Source organism: Sus scrofa, chromosome 2 (genome assembly GCF_000003025.6).
Source record: "Sus scrofa isolate TJ Tabasco breed Duroc chromosome 2, Sscrofa11.1, whole genome shotgun sequence".
In the NCBI taxonomy this organism is placed as follows: Eukaryota; Metazoa; Chordata; class Mammalia; order Artiodactyla; family Suidae; genus Sus; species Sus scrofa.
The window spans coordinates 140,161,658-140,182,112 of NC_010444.4; the positions used below are offsets into that span (position 1 = coordinate 140,161,658).

The 20,455-nt window shown below is 41.3% G+C and overlaps 2 protein-coding genes across 5 annotated transcripts in view; both read right to left on the bottom strand.

Moving 5' to 3' along the window:
• Positions 1–6,998, bottom strand: part of NME5 (NME/NM23 family member 5) — a 35,785-nt gene extending 28,787 nt beyond the window's left edge. For 3 of the 4 annotated variants that reach the window (XM_021084837.1, XM_021084836.1, XM_013995158.2), the window contains exon 1: positions 6,255–6,998. In XM_021084837.1, coding sequence (XP_020940496.1) covers positions 6,255–6,455 — 201 coding nt within the window. In that variant the 5' untranslated portion in view covers positions 6,456–6,998. Of the gene's footprint in view, positions 1–5,682; positions 5,858–6,254 lie in introns of all 4 variants that reach the window. The other variant, XM_003354289.4, reaches the window with a different exon arrangement.
• Positions 7,897–20,382, bottom strand: LOC110255186 (bromodomain-containing protein 8-like). Its single transcript, XM_021085160.1, has 6 exons — positions 18,298–20,382; positions 15,118–15,387; positions 13,909–14,066; positions 9,495–9,584; positions 9,229–9,396; positions 7,897–8,083 (listed from the first exon to the last, which is right to left on the bottom strand). The coding sequence occupies exons 1-6, from the start codon at positions 18,610–18,612 to the stop codon at positions 7,897–7,899; spliced, it is 1,188 nt and encodes a 395-aa protein (XP_020940819.1). The 5' UTR covers positions 18,613–20,382.

The window sequence follows — 20,455 nt, forward strand, 5'->3', positions numbered from 1 at the left end:
AGAAGCTTATTAGGCAGGTCAGCAATGCTATGAACAGGCTCTACTAGGCAAACATAACATTCTCACTAGTTAAGGATAAGTTACTATGAGAAAAGGTGCTGACATCTGTTCTCACATTAAAATTAATATGGTCAAGAAATAGAAGAATTCTTTTTTTCCTGGCTGCACCCACAGGCACCACCTGAACTACCACAGTGATGGCACTGGGTTCTTCACCCACTGAGCCACAAGAGAACTTCAAAAAATAGAAGAAATTTGAGAAGTTATAACAGTACCTGATTTATAACTTTTTTTTTTTTTTTTTTTTTTTTTGTCTTTTTGCCATTTCTTGGGATGCTCCTGTGGCATTGGAGGTTCCCAGGCTAGGGGTTGAATTGGAGCTGTAGCCACCAGCCTACACCACATCCACAGCAACGTGGGATACAAGGCACGTCTGCAACCTACACGACAACTCACGGCAATGCCGGATCCCTAACCCACCGAGCAAGGCCAGGGATTGAAGCTGCAACCTCATGGCTCCTAGTCAGATTCGTTAACCACTGCGCCACGACGGGAACTCCTAGAATAATTCTTGATTCTACTATTTAAAATTAAGACATGCCAGTGTTTGTGATTTGTACATATACTGGTTTGAGGGTTTTTTGGTAGCTGGGTTAAAAAATTAAAATCTCATCTGTTGCAGTTTCTGTTGTGGCAAACCTGACTAGTATCCATGTAGATGTGGGACCAAACCTGCGCCCTCATGGATACCAGTTGGATTCGTTACCACTGAGCTACAGGAGGAACTCCCTGGTTAAATATTTTAATACTTAAATCTCATATCTATTTGCAGCTTATCATGGTGCTTGTAGTATAATACATGAATCCAACATTTTTAATTTTTATTTTATTTTCTGCTTTTTAGGGCCACACCCATAGCATATGGAGGTTCCCAGGCGAGGGGCTGAACTGGAGCTACAGCTGCAGGCCTATGACACAGCAACACCAGATCCGAGCCACATCTACGACCTACACTACAGCTCATGGCAATGCTGGCTCCTTAATCCCCTGAGCGAGGCCAGGGATCGAACCCAAAACCTCAAGGTTCCTAGGTGGATTCGTTTCCACTGCACCACGATGGGAACTCCCAACATTTTCTTAAAAATGGCTTCCCAGTTTTCCTAACATTTATAAATTGTGGCACAGTGGAAATGAATCCGACTAGGGACCATGAGGTTGCAGGTTTGATCCCTGGCCTTGATCAGTGGGTTAAGGATCCGGCATTGTCGTGAGCTGTGGTGTAGGTCACAGATGTGACTTGGATCTGGCATGGCTGTGGCTCTGATTCATCCCCTAGCAGGGGAACCTCCATATGCCACAGGTGTGGCCCTAAAAAGCAAAAAATGAATAAATGAAAATTAAAAAAATTAAAAGTTCATCTTTACCTCAGTCTTTTAATTATATTAAATATTTCCTTAGGCTTCCTTGCATTACTATTCCTTTATACTTTTCTGTATACCATCTCTACCCTCGGCCTCCACCTGTCCCTCTAAGTTCATCCAAAAACCCGTATCTTTGCTGAAGACTGAGGTTTTCTTCTTTATATACATATTTTTTTCTTCTTTTTATGGCTGCTCCTGCAGCTGTTTTTTAAAAAGATTCAATATGCACTACGATACCATAAAAATATAAAAGAATAAAAAGCTGGAATTTCAAATGAAGACGGTACAAAAAGGAAGATAAACATTATTCAATTCTGTGCGGAAAAAGCATTTGACAAATCCCAACACCCATTTCTGATAAAAACCCTTCAGAAAGTGGGCATAGCGGGAACCTACCTCAACAGGATAAAGGCCATATATGACAAACCCACAGCTAACATCATTCTCAATGGTGAAGAGCTGAAAGAATTCCCGCTGAGATCAGAAACAAGACAAGGATATCTGCTCTCACCACTACTCTTCAACATAGCTTTGGAAGTCCTAGCCACAGCAATCAGAGAAGTAAAAGAAATAAAAGGAATCCAAACTGGAAAGGAAGAAGTAAAACTATCACTATTTGCAGATGACATGATGCTATACCTAGAGAATCCTAAAGACTCTACCAGAAAACTGTTAGACCTCATCCGTGAATTTGGCAAAGTCACAGGATACAAAATTAATACACAAAAATCGACGGCATTTCTATGCACTAACAATGAAAGATCAGAAAGAAAAATTAGGGAAGCAATCCCGTTTACCATCATATCCAAAAGAATAAAATACCTAGGAGTAGACCTACCTAAAGAGACAAAAGAACTGTACTCTGAAAACTATAAGACACTGATGAAAGAAATCAAAGATGATACAAACAGATGGAAAGACATACCATGCTCTTGGATTGGAAGAGTTAATATTATCAAAATGATCATACTACCTAAGGCAATCCACAGATTCAATGCAATCCCTATTAAATTACCAAGGACATTTGTCACAGAACTCGAACAAAATATTTTAAAGTTTGTTTGGAAGCACAAAAGACCCAGAATAGCCAAAGACATCCTGAAAAAGAAAAATGGAGCTAGAGGAATCAGTCTCCCAGACTTCAGACTATACTACAAAGCAACAATCATCAAAACCGTATGGTACTGGCACAAAGACAGAAATATAGATCAGTGGAACAGGATAGAAAGCCCAGAATTAAACCCACATACCTACAGCCAACTAATCTATGACAAAGGAGGCAACGATATACAATGGAGAAAAGACAGCTTGTTCAATAAGTGGTGCTGGGAAAACTGGACAGCCACATGGAAAAGAATGAAATTAGAACACTCTCTAACACCATACACAAAAATAAACTCCAAATGGATTAAAGACCTAGCTATAAGACCAGATACTATAAAACTCTTAGAGGAAAACAGGCCAAAAACTCTCTGACATAAACAACAGCAACATCTCAGATCCACCAATTTTTTTTTTTTTTTTTTTTTTTTTGTCTTTTTGCCTTTTCTAGGGCTGCTTCCCGCGGCATATGGAGGTTCCTAGGCTAGGGGTCTAATCGGAGCCACAGCCACTGGCCTACACCACAGCTCATGGCAACGCTGGATTCCCTAACCCACTGAGCAAGGCCAGGGATCGAACCCGCAACCTCATGGTTCCTAGTCGGATTTGTTAACCACTGCGCCATGACAGGGAACTCCTCAGATGCACCTCTTAGAGTAATGACAGTAAAAACAAAATTAAACAAATGGGACCTAATCAAACTTAAAAGTTTCTGCATAGCAAAGTTAACCCTAAACAAAACAAAAAGACAACCCACAGAATGGGGGAAAATCCTTGCAAATGAATCAACTGACAAGTGATTAATCTCCAAAATTTATACAACCATAAATTTTATAAATTTCCATACCAAAAAAACAAACAACCTCATCAAAAAAAGGGCAGAAGATATAAACAGACAGTTCTCCAAAAAAGACATACAGATGGCCGAGAAACACATGAAAAGATGGTCAACATCACTCATGATTAGAAAGATGCAAATCAAAACCACTATGAGGTACCACCTCACACCAGCCAGAAGGGCCATCATCCAAAAGTCTACAAACAGTAAGTGCTGGAGAGGGTGTGGAGAAAAAGGAACACTAGTACACTGTTGGTGGGATTGTAAATTGGTGCAACCACTGTGGAAAACAGGATGGAGAGTCCTCAGAAAATGAAAAATAGAACTACCATTTGATCCAGCAATCCCACTCCTGGGCATCTATCCAGAGAAAACCATGACTCACAAAGACGCATGTACTCCAGTGTTGACTGCACCACTATTTTCAATAGCCAAGACATGGAAACAACCTAAATGTCCATTGAAAGAGGAGTGGATCAAGAAGATGTGGTACATATATACACAATGGAATATTACTCAGCCATTAAAATGAAGGAAATGCTGGCATTTTTAGCAACATGGATGGACCCAGAAATTATTATGCTAAGTGTAGTCAGCCATACAATGAGACACCAACATCAAATGCTTTCACTGACATGTGAATCTCATGTGGAATCTGAAAAAAGGACAGACTGAACTTCTTTGCAGAACAGATGCTGACTCACAGACCTCGAAAAACTTATGGTCTCAAGAGGAGACAGTTTGGGGGATGGGGGAATGTGCTTGGGTTGTGGGATGGAAATCCTGTGAAATTAGACTGTGATGATCATTATACAACTACAGATGTGATAAATTCATTGAGTAATAAAAATAAAATAAAATTAAATTAAATTAAAATTATTCAATTCTGGCATTTCCGTTGTGGTTCAGAGGGTTAAGAATCCAGCTAGTATCCATGAGGATGCGGGTTTGATCCCTGGCCTTGTTCAGTGGATTAAAAGATCTAGCACTGCCATGAGCTGCAGTCACAGATTCAGCTTGGATCTGGTGGTGCTGTGGCTATGGTGCAGGCCGGCAACTACAGCTCCGATTCAACTCCAGCCTTGGAACTTCCATATGCCTCGGGTACGACCCTAAAAAGACCAAAAAAAAAAAAAAAATCTATTCTATTTGATAATCTTTGACAACACTTTTGTTTGTTTTTTTGTCTTGTCTTTTGAGGGCCACACCCAAGGCATATGGAGGTTCCCAGGCTAGGGGTCCAATTGGAGCTGTAGCCACTGGCCTACACCACAGCCACAGGAATGTCAGATTCCAGCCATGTCTGCAACCTACACCACAGCTGATGGCAAAGCCAGATCTTTCACCCACTGAGTGACGTCAGGGATAGAACCTGCATCCTCATGGATACTAGTCAGATTCGGTTCCACTGAGCCCCAAGGGGAACTCCAACAACACTCTTTTAATATTCATTTTCAAAACTACCAACTGCAAACCAAGTATAAGGCTTAAAATAATAAATGTTTGTAAATAACTGAAAAAATATCAATAGTCTAAAAATCCATCAAGATATAGCACAAGGAACTATATCCAATCACTTGTGATGGAAAATGATAGAAGATAATATGAGAAAAAGAATGTATATATATTATGACTGGGTCACTTTGCTGTACAGCAGAAATAGAACATTTTGTAAATCAACTATAATAAAAACATTAAAAACATTTTTAAAACCCATCAAGAAAAGACCAAGTAAATAAACTGTGGTTCATCTGAATAGAGGAGTATTACACAGAAATTAGGAAGAATGAGAGATTCAGATGTAATGATCTGGAATGCTACCTGAGGGAACTTTATGAAGGGGGTCAAGGGAGGGAAGACTGTCCTACTTCATAGGGGAAAAAATGTTTGTAAATGCATAGAAAAATCCTGGAAGATCAGAAGTGTTAAGTGGTTGCCTCTCTCTGGAGATTGGGACTTGAGGTGGGAGAGGAGAGACAGAAGAAAAAGAAATTTACTTCTTACTGTATAGCCCTTTGAAGTATGAAAAAACTTTTGTAAAATGATCACATAGACCTTTTATGCTTAGAAGAATAAGCCTAAATTGAATGCTACTAAGTATCTAAATTGGCTAACATATTTACATAAACATTTAAAAAGGTAAAATCAAAGGCAATCTAAAATAACAATTTAGGGATATAGCTGTATGAGTAAGAAGAGCTTCCAAATACACCTTCTACTTAAGATTAAGCGACTATTTAATTTTATTTTAGTTAAAAGCTAAGGAGGAAAAGCCTAATTCAGTACAAAGAAAAAAACTTGATCATTCTGCTCAGAAGTTACCTGAACAATGGTGAATCCAGATCTGAGAATAATATCTTGTATCTCTTCCTCTTTGTCAACAATATCTGGTTTGATAATGGCCAGAGTTTTTTCTACATAGATCTGAGGTGGGGGCATGGATAGCTCCATTCAGGCTTTTCAGGGTACAATTTAAGAGATTCTTGACAGGTATCAACTGCAATGACATGCACCCCCATCCCACATTTAATATAATTGTAACTAGTATTATCAGGAGCTTCATTTACTAATCTATAAAGTTGAAAACTTATCTTTTTCTACAAGTAGTTTCAATAATACGATTTCTACTCTGCGTCTAAATTCTGCCGTGGGTTTTCCTAAACGCTTTCATCAAGGCGAGAGGGCAAGCGGTAATTCAAAAGCCTGGAACTCAGAGACCCAAGAGGAGGCTAGGTCGACAACACTCCGCACCACTCTGCAGACCGCCCCCCAGGATGACTACACACGTAATCAGGCCCGATTGCAAAGCAGAATCCCTAGGTGCCCTGAGCCCCGCGGACTGCACCCGCAAATTCCTTTCAAATCCGACCCACCATACTCATCAAGGCACTCACCTTTGCCCGGACTCTTCTAGCGTCACCAGAGCTTGTTGCTAGGAGACCGGAAACCCAGTTACGGGATGGTGGCTGCAGAGGGCCAATCCCAGCAGAACGCGTCACAGCCTCTGACCAGTTCCTTTCCGTCAAGAAAGGGAAGCAGCCACTGGCGTTTTGATTCCTCTTGCTAATTTTAAAGCAATAGACATTTTCTAACATTTTCCACCTATCTTATTTTATTTCATCCTCTTAGCCATTTGAAGGATGCTTCAATTACGTTTACTTTATAAATGATGAAACAAATCATTGACACGCTTCCTTCACCTTACCCCAGCCGCTTTTGGATAGCGTATGTAAGAAAACCCATATCAAACACCTTCCCTATTTCACCAGATTGTGCTATCCCCTCTATTCTCAACTTCTATAATCATTGAAAAGCAATCTTTGGCTTGCGAATAACATTTATTTAAAGAGCAGTAATAAAAGGCTTAATCTATTTACCTCTAAATTAAGCCTATAGAACAAAGATGTGGGCAACATTTATGGCAACCCCAAATCTCAGCTTCCCTGTTTTCCTTATATTATGTACACAGGCACCTTTGACTCTTTGGTTGTGAGTTAATGCATTATGCTTATTAGAAAAGACAACAGTGAAGTGGTAAACTAGTACTGAGATCTTCTCTAGGTCCGAGTCTCAATCAGAGGTCCAAAAGGCAGAAAAGTTCAAGGTAGCAACTCCAAGTTAACAAAGTAGGTTTTCCATCATCCACAGGGTTGGTTGGTTCTCATTCCAGACTATTTAAGTCTCTTCTTTGGTCTAACCAAATACTCAGCACCTACAGGGTCAAGGGAGACAGCAAGCTATGAATCTTTATGGAAGTTTGAATATAATTTTATTTCTTTCTCTGCAGAGATCTGACTTTTTTAAAGTAAGATGCTGCCCAGAAAAGAAACCTGCAAATGTCTTCTTCTGGCTATAATGTCTTACCTCCTACAGATGGGACAATGCAAACATATATATATATATATATATATATTTTTTTTTTTTTTTTTGTCTTTTTGCTATTTCTTTGGGCCGCTCCCGTGGCATATGGAGGCTCCCAGGCTAGGGGTCGAATTGGAGCTGTAGCCACTGGCCTACGCCAGAGCCACAGCAACGCGGGATCCGAGCCGCATCTGCAACCTACACCACAGCTCACGGCAACGCCGGATCGTTAACCCACTGAGCAAGGGCAGGGACCAAACCCGCAACCTCATGGTTCCTAGTCGGATTCGTTAACCACTGCGCCACGATGGGAACTCCCAAACATATATTAACACCAATAGGTATAGCAACCAAAAAATGGACAGTGACTCCAGCCTCTGGTTTGCGTGTTTATCCCTCTGACTCGAGGCTCTAGAAGCAGATGTTCCCATTACTTTTCTATCCCCAACTCTCTTAAGAGCTCCTCAGTACTGCCTGCCCTCCCAGATTACTTTACTTCACTATTAACGCTAGTCCTACAGAGGCTCAGAGTTTTCCAAATCAGCAGGTACAATGTCAATCGCTTCTAAACATAAAATCTGGGAACACAAGGTCACTTCAATATCACCCTCATTCTCACAGACCTTCTAAAATCAGATTCCAAAGACTACACTTCCTTGTCTTACAGCTCTCTACCTATAGTACCTGAATCTGCTCCAAGACTTCTCGCTGCATCTCCACAGCCATATGGTACACATGATGATCAGAGTCATTGTACATCACAGCATTTTGGAACATCAGCATCAGGTCCCGCTGGAACTGAGCCATGGTGCGAATCCGTCCCTTAGACAGATTCCTTTTCAGGCTAGTTAAGTCCATGGGTCTACAGGTGGTCAAGAAAAACCAGAGGAAATCAAACCTTCATGTGGAACGAGTGGTGACCTAACATGCTCTCTTGGAGAACAAATCTTAATGAAATCAGTTGTAAAGATAACAATCCCCATCAAATAGTAAAATAGCAATAGCAGCTACACATAACTGCTTACAATAAGCCAAATGCTACGCTAGGTACCTTATGGCAGGTACCATTATCACAACTGGCAATGAAGAAGCTGAGACCTAAAGACGTTAGATACTTGGTCACAGTCACACAGGTTGGATTCCAATTCAGAAGCAACCTGACTCCAGAGCCCACAGGCCCAGCCACTACGCTGTGCGACTGGAGGTATCAAAGCTGTAAAGAGCTCCAATGATCACTTTGTTGTATGGCGGCTAATGACTGATTATTTACAATGTGTAGTTATTATAAATTAGGTAATCAACTTCTTTTACAGTACAATCAAAAGCTCAGAGTTTTTTCTTCTTTCACGGAGATGCAAAGAGTGAGAATCAAGTAAATGTTAAGATAAATAATAATATAATGGGATACAAAGAGTGGGTATATAAGAGAAGGCGGAGCAGTACAGAAAGAGGACTGAGCTGGGAGGTAAGACTCTGGGGTTTAGTTCTGGCTCTGCTATTCACGAACAAGTCATGACCACCTCTGACTCTTTGTCTCCTCACCTACAGAATTAAAAAGTCTGTCTCCAAAGGTGCTTTTCCGATCTTTTATTCACTATTAACACACTGGTTTATGACAGCATTTTAGATGAACTATGCTATAAAAATCCAAAATACTACAATCAATCAATGTTTGTAAAACCCATCTGGATTACCTAAATGCCTTAATGAATACAGTGCTCCTTTTAAAGTTTTGCTCCAAATAACAGTGTCAAAAACTACCGAATGCAGAGTTCTCGTTGTGGCACAGCGCAAACAAATGCAACCAGTAACCATAAGGTTGCAAGTTCAATCCCTGGCCTCACTCAGTGGGTTAATGATTTGGCACTGCTGTGAGCTGTGGTATAGGTCACAGACGCAGCTTGGATCTGGCATTGCTGTGGCTATGGTGTAGGCTGGCAGCTGCAGCTCTGATTAAACCCCTAGCCTGGGAATGTCCATATTGCCAAGGGTGTGGCCATTAAGAAAGAAAGAAAGAAAGAAAGAAAGGCTCTACTAGATGGGAAATAAAGCATGAAAAGACAGATATAAAAGCAACCAACCTTTCTTGACCCCTTTTCCACTGACCTTTTCACCACATCTTTATATCCTGGGGCCTGCCTTTCTGACACAGGCTTCAGAAATGGACTGCTGAACCTGTTAAGGGACAAACTCAGAGAGGATGAAGAAACTCTGGAAAGTCACTCTGAATGAGATGAGTGGCTATGAATGCCAGGAGTGGCTTGGAGTCCTACCTGTGACTGGCAATCATCTTCCAGACTGGCAGGAGAGTCTTCTTAAATAGCAGGTGATCCTGAACAGGGTCACCATGGCCTAGATCAGACCTATAGGATAAAATAGGACAGAGAGTAAGCAGTAACTTCACAAATGGTACTCTGTTCCCTAGATGGGTAATGAGGTTTCCTCAACAAACAGTATTCCTAGTTAACATCCTGAAGGATATAACACCACAGGAATGAAAACATATTTAATGCTTCCATAAGGGACCTCAGACTCTCTCTATATTCTCTTATTGACTGTATTACCAAATGAAGTGGTTACATGCTTATAAAGTATACTACAAACTGGCCACTGCCTGGGTCTTTTAGAATCTTGCTAATTTGCTCTTCAGCCTCTGTGACTCTACGAAAGAACCAGTTTATTAAAGTAGTCATTGTTTACTGATCTCTGCCAAGTTCCTGGCACATAGTAGCTGCTCAAATGAGAAGCTGATGAATAAATCTTGTCCTGTTTTTATGCAGAAATATGCCACCTTAAGAAGTATCTCTCCATATTTCCAGAGGAAAAAAATACTCGGTTTCACATCCCAAGGGATTCTCTTACACTTCATCTGAATACTATACAATTTAAATATTTTTCCTTTTCACTCTCTTCTGTATAGTAATCTTTAAAACACCAAGAAAAATTCATTTCTGCTCATGGCCCTTCCTTCTATGGGATAAACTGCCTAATTTGTTTAGTGTTTCTTTCTTTTGGCCACACCCACAGCATACTTAAATTCCTGGGCCAGGGCTTGAAGCTATGCCACCACAGAGACAAGACAGGGTCCTGAACCAACTGCACCACATTGCAACTCCTAGTATTTTTTTTTTTTTTTTAAGGGCCGTACACACAGCATATGGAAGTACCCAGGCTAGGGGTTGAATAGTTGAATAGGAGTTGCAGCTGCTGGCCACAGCCACAGCAACACCAGATCTGAGCCTTGTCTGCAATCTACATGGCAGCTCACAGCAACACCAGATACATAAACCACTGAGCAAGGCCAGGGATTGAACCCGAGTGCTCTTATTAGTTGGGTTTGTTACTGCCAAGCCACTAGGGGAACATCCTAGTATTTCTTAAGAGATGAAACTGTGAAATTGTTCGATTTTTTATTTCATTATGTAATTTTTCCAGTTGGCAAGTTTTCTATTTAGTCCAAAGTCAAACATCACGTTACGCTTCCCGCTTTTTACACTGCAATGTTCTCTCTAAATTGGTTCTTTTCACACCTAAGATTTCACATCCTCATTCTGCTTTATGACCCATATTGTGTGCATCCATTTGTGCACAACTCATAACTTATTTTATCTTTATACAATTTTAGCAACTCCAGGGAGTTCCCGTCGTGGCACAGTGGTTAATGAACCCGACAAGGAACCATGAGATTGCAAGTTCAATCCCTGGCCTCACTCAGTGGGTTAAGGATCTGGTGTTGCCATGACCTGTGGTGTAGGTCGAAGATGCGGCTCGGATCCTGCGTTGCTGTGGCTCTGGCGTAGGCTGGCGGCTACAGCTCCAATTCGACCCCTGGCCTGGGAACCTCCATATGCCGTGGGAACAGTCCTAGAAAAGGCAAAAAGACAAAAAAAAAAAAAAAAAAAAAAGCTGAAATGTCATGAGATAAAACATCCCAGATTAGATATTTCCTGTTTTGGGGATAGTCTTCATATGTCATCTGTTCATACTTACAAAGGAAGTTATAGAAAAGCAAAGTAAGCACTTCTTCAACAAGCTGGGTTTTAGGCTGTATTCTACTAGTGTAACAAAAATTTGAAATCTGCTATTCACAAAAATATATATGCATGGTTCAGTTGTACACCTTAAACAGAAGAAGGCTAAATTAATTATTAGTTTGTTTTCCCACAGATGATGTGAGAGGATCTGTGATATAGCAAAGAAAAAAAAAACAAACAAACCAGTTCATATGATCTCCTCTCAATATACAGACATAAGAGCAGGCCCAGAAAAGGATTTATTTGTTACCACAGCAAAAACGACTTTTTTTTTGTCTTGTTAGGGCCATACCCGTGGCATATGGAGGTTCCAGGCCAGGGGTTGAACTGGAGCTATAGCTGCTGGCCACAGCCACAGCAACATGGGATCCAAGCCTCATCTGCGACCTACACCACAGCTCACGGCAGTGTCAGATCCTTAACCCACTGAGTGAAGCCAGGGATCAAACCCGTGTCCTCATGGATACTAGCTGGGTTTGTTAACTTCTGAGCCATGACGGTAACTCCTGACTTTGTTTTGCTGATTTAAAAAGAAATTCACCTTACTGGAAAAAACTAAAATGTGCCTTTGGCCTCATAATTAGTATTTTTTTAAAAAGACAACTATATAAACAACTTCTGAAAAAGAAACAAGGGAGATAATAACTTTAAAATAATTTTAAATTTCAAGTTAATAGATATTTTAGTTTTGGTTTTTTTTTTTTGTCTTTTTGCCTTTTCTTGGGCCGCTCCCGCGGCATATGGAGGTTCCCAGGCTAGGGGTCAAATCGGAGCTGTAGCCACCGGCCTACACCAGAGCCCCAGCAACACAGGATCCGAGCTGTGTCTGCATCCTACACCATAGCTCATGGCAACGCCGGATCGTTAACCCACTGAGCAAGGGCAGGAACCGAACCCGCAACCTCATGGTTCCTGGTCGGATTCGTTAACCACTGAGCCACGACGGGAACTCTGATATTTTAGTATTTTAAAGAGTATAGTTTGGGAGTTCCCACCATGGCAGAGCAGGTTAAGGATCCGGTGTTGCCACAGCTGTGGAGCCGGTTGCAGCTGTGGCTTGGATTATATTCCTGGCCTGGGAAATTCCATATGCTGTAAACACAGCAGAAAAAGAGAAAAAAAAAAAGTATAGATTGTATGATATTAGACATGAGTGACAACTTGACTCAGCAATATTTCCTAAATAAACACAGCAGAGAGAAGGGTTACTTATGAAAGAGACTTTATTTCTTTATTTTTAGGTCTACACATGTGACACATGGAAATTTTCCATCTAGGAGTCGAACCGGAGCTGTAGCTGCTGGCCTACACCATAGCCACAACAATGCAGGATCCAAGTGATGCCACAGCAACTCTGAAAGAGATTCTTTTTGATTTTTCACTTATTTTTTAAAAATCTAAGGAGAGCTCCTGTCATGGCTCAGAGGAAACGAATCTGACTAGCATCCATCCTGGCCCTGCTCAGTGGGTTAAGGATCAGCATTGCTGTGGCTGTGGTGTAGGCTGGTCGCTGCGGCTCCAATTCAGCCCCTAGTCTGGGAACTTCCACATGCCTCAGGTGCGGCCCTAAAGGCAAAAAAAAAAAAACCAATTTGGGGAGTTCCCATCGTGGTACAGTGGTTAACGAATCTGACTAGGAATCATGAGGTTGTGGGTTCGGTCCCTGCCCTTGCTCAGTGGGTTGACGATCCGGCGTTGCCGTGAGCTATGGTGTAGGTTGCAGACGCGGCTCGGATCCCGAGTTGCTGTGCCTCTGGCATAGGACAAAGGCTACAGCTCTGATTTGACCCCTAGCCTGGGAACCTCCATATGCCTCAGGAGCGGCCCAAAAAATAGCAAAAAGTCAAACAAACAAACAAACAAACAAAACCAATTTGGTCTTGAAAAAAATTGGGGGGAGTTCCTGTCGTGGCGCAGTGGAAATGAATCTGACTAGGAACCATGAGGTTTCGGGTTCAATCACTGGTCTTGCTCAGTGGATTGAGGATCAGGTGTTTGTTGTGGTGAGCAGTGGTGTAGGTCGAAGACACAGCTCGGATCCTGCCTTGCTGTGGCTCTGGTGTAGGCCGGCAGCTGTAGCTCCGATTGGACCCCTAGCCTGGGAACCTCCATATGCCTCGGGTGCAGCCGTAAAATGCAAAAAAAGAAATTCTGGCCTTGCCCACAGCATGTGGAAGTTCCCAGGCCTGAGACTGAATTCTCACTACAGCAGTGACAGTGGTGGATCTTTAACGTACTGAACCACCAGGGGACTTCTGAAAGAGGGTTTTTGTTTTTGTTTTGTTTTTGTTTTTTAATAGCCATATAGAAGTTCCTGGGCCAGGGATCTAATCTGAACAGCTGTGACCTACTGCTCTGTGACTTATACCACAGTTGCAGCAATGTCAGATCCTTAACCCACTGTGCCACAGTAGGAACTCCCCGAAAGAGATTCTTAATGTTGATGAAACAGCCTTGTTTTACGAGATGAAAGCATGTAGACTTTCTATTTATACAATAAAACTACATTTAATTCTATTTTTAGTGTTTTCCAACTCTAATTCTTTTTCTCAATTTACAAAAGTAGTCCATGTTCATGGCAACAAATTCAGATAGGCATAAAGAGAAGTAAAAGCATGAAATCTGACAACCTTGGATAAAAATCTGTACTTACAGCTTTGAGGAGGTGGCATGGCTGAAAAGCATATCCACCAGAGGAGTCTCCTGGATGCTGAAGCCATCATCACAGTCACCTAAAGAATGCTGGTCTTCCATCTCTGACACATACCCTTCACCCTGATCCTCCCCTTTGGATTCTTGCTGAACAACTCCCTGGGAATGCCGGGAAACAAGTCAAGTTTAGAAAGAGATTTCCTATCTTCAACGTCATTTTTCTTGCATGGTATAAATGAAGGCTGAGCTCATTTAAGAAGAGGCCAATTATATATAATTACAGAATAAGGGAAAGGTGACTTAACTATACCAAAGGCAATGAATTCTTAGAGAACTTTGTATCCCGGCCCTCACCTCAAAATCGAAAAAGCAATACACTCAGTTAATAGACTGATGCCACTTTCTTTTAAAAGTGTCATTATCAGGAGTTCCCTTGTGGTGCAGCAGATTAAGGATCTGGTGTTGTCACTGTAGCAGCTAGGGTCACTGCTGTGGTTGACACAGGTTTGATCCCTGACCTGCGAACCTTTACTCTTTAAATTAATTTTTTTTTTTTTTTTTTTTTGCTTTTTAGGGCCACACCCGCACCATATGGAAGTTCCCAGCCAGGCAAGGAGGCGAATCAGAGCTACAGTTGCTGGCCTATGCCACAGCCACAGCAACACAAGATTCAAGCCACATCTGTGACCTACCCCACAGCTCACAGCAACACCGGATCCCTAACCTACTAAGCAAGGCCAGGGATTGAACCTGCATCTTCATGGATACTAGCTGGATTCATTTCCACTGCGCCACAACAGGAACTCCCTGAGAACTTTTACACGCTTCAGGCACAGCCAAAAAAAACCCCACAAAAAAACTCTTGTCATTATTACTTGTGGCTCCTAGTCTAGCTGTTCAGATAATATTAATGATAATGGCATTCTAAATTTTACTGATTGCTTACTATGAGCCAGGCATTATGTTAAGTGCTTTACATGAATTATCTCATTTAAACCTCACAGCATACCAATATGGTAGAGCACAGAGAAAACTGAGATTCTAAAATGTTCACTAACATGCCTAAGCGTACACAGATAATTAGTGCTAAAACAAGGATTTAGACCCAGGTGGCTGAACTCTCTGGAGTCAGCCTCTGTGCTCTAACCACCTTGTTCTGCCTTTCTGTGAAGAGGACCAATTAGACAACTGGTTTAAGTTATTCACTTACCTCTTCACTGTCTGTGGGGTGTTCCTGAAGTGCCCAATTATCTGCGGAACCTGAAGCCACCTCTGGCCTTTCATTTTCTCCCAGTGATGACTTTTCTGCTACCAAAGGCTCTACCTTGGCTGAAAGCTCCTTAGACTCTCTACAGGGCTCCCCTTCTCTTTCAGCAGCTTCAAACTCCCTCGCCTCTGGCTGTCTGGTACCAGATGGAGGGCAGCAGCCTTCACGTGATTCTTTGCTGCTAATGCACAATGGTTCCATTAAATAAGCTACCTGCAATCATAGTTTATTGTTAGATGCATAACACCACCAATGGAAATGATCATCTACATATCAATAATGCCACATCATTATATTGCCACCGTGACTAAGTCTGAGATGATAAATCAGGTAACTGATTCATTCAGTCATTTAAAATTTATCAAGTATCTTATATGCAGAGGCATGGAGCTAGCTAGTAGGCACCTAACCGGAAATGAGATAGATATGATTCTTGCCTCAAAAAGCCTATGTTCTAGAGTTCCTGTTGAGGCTCAGCAGAAATGAACCTGTCTAGTATCCATCAGGATGTGGGTTCAAAGCATGGCCCCACTCTGTGGGTTAAGGATCAGGTGTTGCCATGAGCTGTGGTATAGATGGCAGACACAGCTCAGATCTGGCGTTGCTGTGGCAGTGAAGTAGGCCAGCAGCTGCAGCTCTGATTCAACCCCTAGCCCAGGAACTTCCATTTGCCACACCTGCAGCAGTAAAACGGGGGGAAAAAAACCTTATGTTCCAATTTCTTCATCTCAAGTGTCAACTATAATCAATTGGTAGTAATTATCTAAAAAACTCCTAAAAATTTTGTCTGCCTCAGACAATGCAGATAGAATTAGCAAAACTGGCAATATTTTAACTGGATTCTTGCTGATTTTTTTTTTTTTTTTTTTTTTTTTTGGCTACACCCACTGCATGCACAAGTTCCCGGGACAGGGATTGAACCTGTGCCATGGCAGTGACCCAAGCCACTGCAGTGACAACATCAGATATTTAACCCACTGATCCACATGGGAACTCTGGACTCTTGCTGATCTTGACTAGGTTCTTGTGAATGTGTATAATTGCCACATAAATATAAACTCTGTCCAATCTGTTTATTTCTGGTTCTTAGCCCTTAACCAGGGAAATAAAGACAATGCAAAATACTTCCTGGAAGTGTTTTCGTTTTTTTTTTTTTTTGGCAGTTTTAGGGCTGCACCTGTGGCATATGGAAGTTTCCAGGCTAGGGATCAAATTCGAGCTGCAGCTGCTGGCCTATGCCCTAGCCACAGCAATGCCAAATCCAAGCTCTATCTGTGACCTACACCACAGCTTTCAGCAACACAGGATACTTAACCCACTGAGAGAGGCCAGGGATCAAACCTGTATCCTCAGAGACACTATGTCGAGTTCTTAATACACTGAGCCACAGGGGGAACTCCTGGAAGACTTAACATTATAAGCTTCAAGGGGAGTTTGGCAAATGTCAATTCCTATGACTCTGAAAGAAGGAATTACAAGGATACTCCTAAAATAGTCCTACATATAGAAATTCCAGGAGTTCCCCGGTGGCTCAGTGGGTTAAAGATCTAGCATTGTCACTGGTGTGGCTCGGGAAGTTCTCTGGCCTAGGAACTTGCACATGCCACAGGTGCAGCCAACAAAATAAAACAAAACAACAACAAAAAGAAACTCCTTCAGATTAAAGAAAACTAAAGAGACATGACACTGGAATGGAATGTTTGAACTGGAACTTTCTTGTACTATAAAGAATAAGACTGGGGAGTTCCCACTATGGTGCAGCAGAAAGGAATCCGACTAGGAACCATGAGGTTTCAGGGTTGATCCCTGGCCTTGCTCAGTGGGTTAAGGATCCAGTGTTGCTCGTTGCCATGAGCTTTGGTGTATGTCGCAGATGTGACTCGGATCCCGAGTTGCTGTGGCTCTGACACAGGCCAGCAGCAACAGCTCTGACTTAGACCCCTAGTCTGGGAAGTTCCATATGCCGCAGGTGTGGCCCTAAAAGGATAAGAGTCAAAAAAATAAATAAATAAATAAATAAAATAAGATTGGGACAACAGATAAAATTTCAATAGGTCTATCAACTAATAATATGGAATTATTGTTATTATTGTCTTTTTTGTCTTTTCTAGGGCGGCTCCCACAGCATATGGAGCTTTCCAGGCTAGGAGGTCCAATAGGAGCTGTAGCAGCCAGCCTACGCCAGAGCCCAGCAACACAGGATCCAAGCCATGTCTGCAACCTACACCACAGCCCACGGCAACGCCGGATTGTTAACCCACTGAGCAAGGCCAGGGATCAACCCTGCAACCTCACGGTTCCTAGTCGGATTCGTTAACCACTGAGCCATGATGGGAACTCCTGGAAATATTATTATTAATCTCCTGATTTTAATAATAAAATTCTGATTGAGAGAATGTTCTTTTTTGTTGTTGTTGTTGTTTTGGGTTTTGGTTTTTTGTTTTGCAGTTTCCTCGGCCACTCCCGTGGTATATGGAGGTTCCCAGGCTAAGGGTCAAATCGGAGCTGTAGCCACCAGCCTACACCAGAGCCACAGCAACAAGGGATTCCAGCCACATCTGCAACCTACACCACAGCTCATGGCAACACTGGATCCTTAACCCACTGAGCAAGGCCAGGGATCAAACCTGCAACCTTATGGCTCCTAGTCGGATTCGTTAACCACTGAGCCACAACAGGAACTCCTGAGAATGTTATTTTTAAGAAACATATCCTGACATATGCTCAAAAAGTAATTTAGTATAGATAAAAGAGAGTGAGAGCACAGGTTACCATTTGGAATATCTCAGCAAATTATTTGAATTATTCTTAAATTTTCTGTTAATTTGAACTTGAAATATAAAATTAAAAGGAAACAAATTTCAAAAGAAAAATAGAAAAATTCCACTACCTATGACTCAGGCTCCCAGTGACTGGGATCTTAAAACATTCAGCCAAAAATACATATTTAGAGCATGTTTTGTATTAGCACCAAGCCCTGGGGACACAGCAATGAACAGTTCCTGCCCATGTGTACCTTATATTTTAGTAAACAATATTAAAAGTGGTAGAAATATTTATGGGTAAGCATTCTTTTAGGAAGTTAAGCCTCTTCCATCTTTGGAAATAACGGCTCCCCATTACCTCAGAGAGAAAGTGGAGGAGGTTCTGGCGGCTGACTTGCTCTGTCTCTTCCTGAGACTCCTCACTGCCTCCGTCCCCCACAAGCAGCTCACTAGCTTCTCTCCCTGGGCTGCTTTCCTCTAGTTCCTCAGCCCCTGGCTCCTCAGTTTCCCTCCAGCTGCCCACATCAAGATCCAGACTGGAATCCCATGAGCTGAAGAGGGACCTGCAGTCGTTGCTCAACTCAGAGTCATTGGGATAGTCTTGTTCAGAATCCAACCAAACCCATTCATGCCCCATCTGTAAACACACAGAAGGAAAAAAAAAAAAAAGCATTAAATTCACTCAAATCAACATTACTAAGGTATTTTTATCTCCCAATTTCAAAAGAAAGATTAGGTATCAGAAACTTCTTTCTACTCATCATTAGGAAGAGTAAAAGCTAGCTGAAGGGAGATATCAGAAGACAGTGACCTGTCACTGAGAATTCAAAGAAAGGTCCTACGTCAAACAGTAAAATAGAAATATTACCCAATTATTTATTTGTTCTTGGATTTCCTCATAATCCAAAAGGAGAGAAAAAACTGGAGCATAACTAGCTGAATTCCTCTATCCTAAATCATCCTTAAACTCAAGTGCAAGGCAATAAATTTGAAGGACAAGGGTATTTTCCTCAGCATGTAGACATTTTTAACCTATCAACCATTAAATCTTCAAAGCATAACTTGAAGATTACCTAGGCATCCTTCTGGTCTTACCTAACACTCACTTCTGAGAATAAGAACGGCAACATCAAATTTTCAAAGTAGCTTTCCTTGCTTTCATTACACTGCATTCCTACTTTTCTCATCCCTTTTGTCCTCTCCCTCTTACAACTTTCATTAAGTCCATCTTCCATGTTCTTAGCACGTCATCTGCTTCCTTATTCTTTTAAAAAATGTAGCTACTTTGAGGTTTCAACTTTGACCATCAATAAGATGGCTTCCTCATCTCTCCACTTTTACTTTTTATGTGCATTCTGGTCTCATCTCTCCATGTAACCAAAGCCAATTCCCTTCAGGTGCCCTATTATCTCTTTCAACAATTCTAAAACTAAAATCATTTTCTTTCTAAACATCCCCCAAGTCATTTGCTCTCCCTAAATTCCTTATGCCCATCAACATTATTTTCTTAATCCTGTCTTGATTCATTCTTTTTCCTATTCAGTAAACAAGTCCACTTCCCAATTTTCTCCCACAATTTTTCTTAACACCCATCTTTGGTCCCAAATTAATGACAGCTTCCTGGTCAGTTTCTCTCCTTTTTAATCTAACCTGCTCCCAGCAGTGTTCTTACCACGTCTAATATACACATTTCTCAACCTGCCTCTGTCTTGTCCCCTTAGCCCAGTTAACTGTATTTCACTATTCCTTAATATGACCCCTATTCTAATTACATTTGTCTCCTTATTGCCCCACCTCAGATACCTATACCTTAATTCAGCTTATTAATTATGTTCTCTACCAACCCAAAATCTATGTCCTTTAATAGGCCTCCTCCTCCACAAACTTCTCCAATTTTCAGGGCTCCACTGGTTATATTATGCAAGTTTGTACACTACTTTGGGAATACAGTGTAATTGTATTTATTCTTCTAACTCCTGGATTGATTGATTTCCTTTCACCTCGTAAAGACTGCACCTTCTACTTCCTTAGCATCCTAACAAGCTTTACAGTAGTTTTACTTAATCCAAAAAGCTCCCAACTCATGATCATATATAAAGTTTCATATCTTTCTCATGAAGGCTCAAAATACTAGACAATATATTAATCTCCATCTTTTTATAAGCAGCTCATAACTAGTTCATGATATAATTTTTACCTACTAACAGAAGCTGGAATAACAGGTGATAAATTTAATACTGAGTTTAGCCTTCAAATAGCAATGTTATGAATTCTAAAATATACATGAATCCTACACAGAGAAACAGAAAGAAAATAATACACTATTCAAAAAATACCATTTGCAAAGACAGTAGTAAATCGGACAAATGTCAAGGATAAAGATGCCACCTATACTCACACTCTAATCTTCTCTAGGCAATGACATGAATAGAATTCTTAAAGCCTTAAGTTCTCCCAAACACTCAAGAAAAGCTAAATAAGACAGTCCTTACTTCACACTGCAACACTTTTAACAA

What these genes read in the sequence shown, in the direction of transcription:
- LOC110255186 (XM_021085160.1), bottom strand. Translation starts at nt 18,612, where the DNA reads ATGCTTTTTTTTTTTTTTCCTTCTGTGTGTTTACAGATGGGGCATGAA. An exon ending in ACCCCACAGACAGTGAAGAG is followed by an intron (nt 14,067 to 15,117) that starts GTAAGTGAATAA and finishes CGGCATTCCCAG; the next exon opens with GGAGTTGTTCAGCAAGAATC. An exon ending in CATGCCACCTCCTCAAAGCT is followed by an intron (nt 9,585 to 13,908) that starts GTAAGTACAGAT and finishes TTTATCCTATAG; the next exon opens with GTCTGATCTAGGCCATGGTG.